Source organism: Mandrillus leucophaeus, unplaced genomic scaffold (assembly GCF_000951045.1).
Source record: "Mandrillus leucophaeus isolate KB7577 unplaced genomic scaffold, Mleu.le_1.0 Scaffold183, whole genome shotgun sequence".
NCBI classification, from domain to species: domain Eukaryota; kingdom Metazoa; phylum Chordata; class Mammalia; order Primates; family Cercopithecidae; genus Mandrillus; species Mandrillus leucophaeus.
This window is the reverse complement of record NW_012101843.1, coordinates 2129206-2134556: the sequence shown is the minus strand read 5'-3', so window position 1 is coordinate 2134556 and position 5351 is coordinate 2129206. Positions and strand designations below refer to the sequence as shown.

The window sequence follows — 5351 nt, the reverse complement described above, 5'->3', positions numbered from 1 at the left end:
TTTTTTTATTTTTAGTAGAGACGGGGTTTCACCATGTTAGCCAGGATGGTCTTGATCTCCTCACCTCATGATCTGCCCGCCTCAGCCTCCGAAAGTGCTGGGATTATAGGCGTGAGCCACCACGCCCGGCCTGAAAGATATAACTTTCAAATGGGGGAGGATACTAGCAAAGCCATTTCTTACTCATTTATACATTTTTCCCTCCATGAAATTAGAGCAGTCACTTTTTACGTGACTTTTACATGCATTTCAGATTTTTGTACTAGCAATTAAAATATCTACTGGATGTAAATCACATATGCTTAATGCTTTGCTTCATAATATCTGTTGAAGTCAAGTAAAATATAGAGACAGATCATTAAATTGAAAATGTTTTATTTGGGAAGCAAGAATTAAATTTGGGGCATATACACAGACTGGGTGGTCTTTGGTATCTCTGAACAACGAAGAGAAGTTTGGAGGTTATATAAAAAGGAAAATGTTACGTATTGTTTTTCCAGAAAGTTCTTTGGCACTAGTAAATTTTAGTGAGTTGGAAGCTCTGAATTGGTTAGTGACTGTGGTGGGTAAAACTAGTCTTAGAGTTGCAGCAGGTTGTTTCAGTATCTATTAGATAAAACTGGTTTTAGGTTATAATAGGCAGTTTCAGAAAGTAGGCTCCCAGAAAATTATATTCTTAAAGTAATGTTATGTGCCTTGAGTGCTTTTTTTCTCTTGGCCCTTGACTCTGATTTAGTTGGGTATGACAAGAATTATCAATTTATATAATTATTTTTTACATTTTGAAGCTAAATGGGTTTTCTTAAAACTTGGGAATGGGAAAAACTGGGTCTTGCGAAGTTTTAGTGTGAAAACAATAATTAGTCTCTTATTTCATGTTCTTTGTAACAAGTTCACAGTAATATCTAATGTATCTAGATGACACCTCAGAACCAGGAGAGAACGAAAAAGACCTCTGAGCAGTCAAAATAATGCTATAAGCATGTATTCCAGCTTACTTTCTGCATTTCCAGTGGAGTGCGTGAGGCCACGTTTTGCTTGACAAGCTTGGGTACCGAGTTAAAGTGAAAATGGTGTAAATAACTAATGATATGCACATGACAGTAGGTGGAAGTGACAGCTGACAATCTGTGAAAGAGTAAACAAAACTATAAAAATTAGAACTAAGAACTCTTAAAATAGAACGGTTTGAAGTTTGTTACAGAAGGGAGCAGCTTTATGCTTCAGTGGACTCTGAAGGTATTGGCAGTGTATAGTACTGCTTAGTCACTGATTTAAATTCAGTATATATCTCTTCTATTGCTGTCATGTACTTGACATTCTCCTGGGTGCTAAGGCTGTCTGCAGGCTACTAATATGCATAATAACAATCCTGAAGAAGAAGGAAAAGTACACTGTGCCTTACTGAAGAAGGCAGGACAGCCTTGGTATTTGTTAGAGTAAATATTAGTTATCTTACATAACACATGTTATATTCCCTGATGTCAGGGCCTGATAAATGAGCCCTTACACTCTTGATAGTCAATCTGTGCCACTGTTGCTGTTTTGTATGTGACACCATTTCCTGTCCATGTAACAATTAAACTGTATCACATACCTGTTCCTACTAAACTATTTGCATGTAATTTTAACATTTGAGTGGCTGCATGTAAGGCTAAAAGTTCTTTTTTTTTTTTTTTTGAGACGGAGTCTCGCTCTGTCGTCCAGGCTGGAGTGCAGTGGCCGGATCTCAGCTCACTGCAAGCTCCGCCTCCTGGGTTTACGCCATTCTCCTGCCTCAGCCTCCCGAGTAGCTGGGACTACAGGCGCCTGCCACAAGGCTAAAAGTTCTTTATAAGATTTATAGAATTTTAGAATGTTTAAATTAGATAACATTAGTGTGTTTTTAGTTTTTGAATTTAATTTTGCTTTTGATTTTGTTTGTGTTAATGTAGACTTTGTCTACTTAAGCTGAGCCCAACTTTGGAGTGGTGTTTTCAGTGATAGAAGTAACTGGAAATAACGCATGAAACCACTTAGCACTTTTGATAATTTATTCCCCTGAAGGATCAAATTTTTACTTGAGTCATTAGTATAAAATTTTAAAAGGCATGTCAGATTTTATTAAGCATTGATATTAAATATATAAATATTAGAAGACCTAAACAAAATCACTAATTAAGGAGTAAAACATGTCCCTGCCTATCATATTCCCTTCACTTCCACTAATTTCTGCTTTTATGAAGTACTTTAATAAGCTCTACAACAAATAGACAAGATGTTGTGCCTCATTTTACACTCTAGCAGTCGTTTTCCATTCCAACTAACTAGGTTGGGTTATAATATAGTCATTTAAACTTACTTAGTTAAAATGTTATACATTAGCAGCTGCAATTAAGGAGCTAAGAAATTCAGCTCATATTTATTTATATGCATCCTATCCATATTTTCTCACTTGTTATATTTGCCTACTGATGGGAAATTGATTTTTTCTGTTCCAAAAATGTAGAGTTTCGAGATTTTTGGAGATGCAAAACAGCATCATTTTCAAATTAGAGCACAAACACTCTTACTTGTTCCAGTTGGGACTAGTAATTGATCAGTGAAGTGAAACAATTAGGCAAAACGGGATCATCAAATTTTCTTTCTTTTTTGAGATGGAATATTGCTCTTGTTGCCCAGGCTGGAGTGCAGTGGCACTACCTCAGTTCACTGGGACCTCTGCCTACGGGATTCAAGTGGTTCTCCTGCCTCAGCCTCCTGAGTAGTTGAGATTACAGGCACGTGCCACCACGTCCGGCTAATTTTTGTATTTTTAGTAGAGACAGGGTTTTGTCATGTTGGCAAGACTGGTCTCGAACTCCTGACCTCAAGTGATTTACCTGCCTCAGCCTCCCAAAGTGCTGGGATTACAGGCATGAGCCACTGCGCCCGCCCCAAATTTTCTTTTAACTTAAAATGTTAATGTTTGTTTGTTCCCAATCTTTTTGTATATGTCAAGGCTTTTTCGTTATATACAGGCCAGCTCTTTGGAGTTCTGCATGGTGTTTCTTGTTTAAACCACACCTATAGTGTACCATCTACAATTTCCAATTCTTTAAGACAGAGTGAAAAATTAAGACACTTGAAGTAATCTTAGTGTAGAGTCCTAGGCATTATGATTTTCCTTGAGACTTTTAGGGTTCTTTTATCATAGTTTATCAAACACCTTTTTTTTTTTTTTTAACAAAAAAGAAATTTACAGAATCTTTCTGTATATTCAACTTAGAATTTAATGAAATAGGTTTTGTTTTTTTTTTGTTTTTGTTTTTTTTGGTGATCATGTAGCATCAACTTACTTTACATTAATTAAATTAATCAAATTAATCAACAAAAAAATCTATAGTTGGCATAAACAAATTTGGGATCAAGCACTACTGACTCTTAGTAAACATACAAGTCAACTGTTGGTACAGAAGTGCCTCGATGCTAGAGAGTAGCCTGTAAGCTGTAATTATATGTGGGCATTAGGGAATGAAGAACAGTCTTAATACTATTGATCTTTTAAGTGAAGGTCAACTTAGAAAGCTTTTACTTATTAAAATGCTTCACAATTTGTCCTTATAGTTAATGCAATTAAAGTTCAATTAATCTTTCTATTTTTTTTAGAGTTTCTATCTTACTAAAGGATATTTCAGAAAATCTGTATTCACTGAGGAAGATGATAATTGGGTCTACTAACATTGAGACCGAACTGAGGCCTAGCAATAATTTAAACTTATTATCCTTTGAAGATTCAACTACTGGGGGAGTACAACAGAAACAAATTGGAGAACATAAAATTTTTATTAATGTTGAAGATGAAACATGGGACCCAACACTTGATCATTTAGCTAAACATGGTGGAGAAGATGTACTTGGAAATAAAGTGGAACGAAAAGAAGATGGATTTGAAGAAGGAGTAGAAGACAATAAATTGAAAGAGAATATGGAAAGAGCTTGTTTGATGTCGTTAGATATTACAGAACATGAACTCCAAATTTTGGAACAGCAGGCTCAGGAAAAATATCTTAGTGATATTGCTTATAAATCTACTGAGGTACTAAATAAAGAGGAAGCACATTTTTAGTTATTAGTAGGGTCTGGCTACTTTATTCCTGTAAAGGGGCAGATAGTAAATATTTTAGGCTTTGTAGGACATTCAGTCTCTGTTGCAGTTACTCAGTTCTGCTATTGTAGTGTGAAAGCAGCCACAGACAAATGTAAACAATTGTGCCTGTCTGTGTTTCAATGAAACTTTATCTATAAAAACAGATAGTGGGCCATATTTGGCTTGTGAGCCTTAGTTTGCTGCTCCTGACTTAGTATGATGTGCAGCATTGTGTAGTGGAAAGATTTTATAGTGTCAACAGACATTTGTAGTAGTTCACTATTTTATAATTTCGTATGCTTTTTTTCATAATATCTATGCTTTTTGTGGATTCTCTTCATATCTACTAGTGTTTACTCTTCTGACTTTGATTTTTGGGGGTGTATTTTATTTCTTTATACAGACTTTTTTTCTTTTTTCTTTTTTTTTTTGAGACAGGGTCTTGCTCTGTCACCCCAGCTGGAGTGCAGTGGTGCGATCTTGGCTCCCTGTAGCCTTCAGCTCCTGGGCTTAAGTGATCCTTTCACCTCAGCCTCCCTAGTAGCTGGGAACACAGGCCTGGGCCACTACACTCAGCTGATTTTTGTAATTTTTTGTAGAGATGGGGTTTCGCTCTGTTGCCCAGACTGGTCTCCAACTCCTGGACTCAAGTGATCCACCTTCCTTGACCTCCCAAAGTGTTGGGATTATAAGTGTGGGTCACTGTGCCTGGTCCAGAATTTCTTTACTTGCTCATGTAAGAGGGTTTCTAATAAACTCCTGATGCTTTTGCTTGACACTATAGTTTTACTGTCATCTCAGAGTCAGATTTTTTTCCCTTAACTTCTTCATTAAATTAATTTCTTAATTTCTCATTTGTTTTTCATTGGTTTACAAAATTACTTAAGTTGCCTATATTCTCTGAAATTTTATATTTTATTTCACGATAAATAAGTTTTTTAAAAAATTAGATTTGAGGCCAGGCGCAGTGGCTTACGCCTGTAATCCCAGCACTTTGGGAGGCCAGGGTGGGCGGATCACAAGGTCAGGAGCTCGAGACCATCCTGGCTCACACGGTGAAACCCCGTCTCTACTAAAAATCCAAAAAAGTTAGCCGGACGTGGTGGTGCGCGCCTGTAGCCCCAGCTACTCAGGAGGCTGAGGCAGGAGAATGGTGTGAACCCAAGAGGCGGAGCTTGCAGTGAGCTGAGATTGCACCACTGCACCCCAGCCTGGGCGAAAGAGCAAGACTCCGTCTCAAAAA

At 37.0% G+C, this 5351-nt stretch overlaps 1 protein-coding gene across 1 annotated transcript in view; it reads left to right on the top strand.

The window, feature by feature from the left end:
* The window catches only part of WRN (Werner syndrome, RecQ helicase-like), a 147640-nt gene that overhangs the window by 43663 nt on the left and 98626 nt on the right, over positions 1-5351 (top strand). Inside the window, 1 exon segment of the mRNA XM_011977717.1 lies at positions 3628-4086. Coding sequence (XP_011833107.1) covers positions 3628-4086 — 459 coding nt within the window.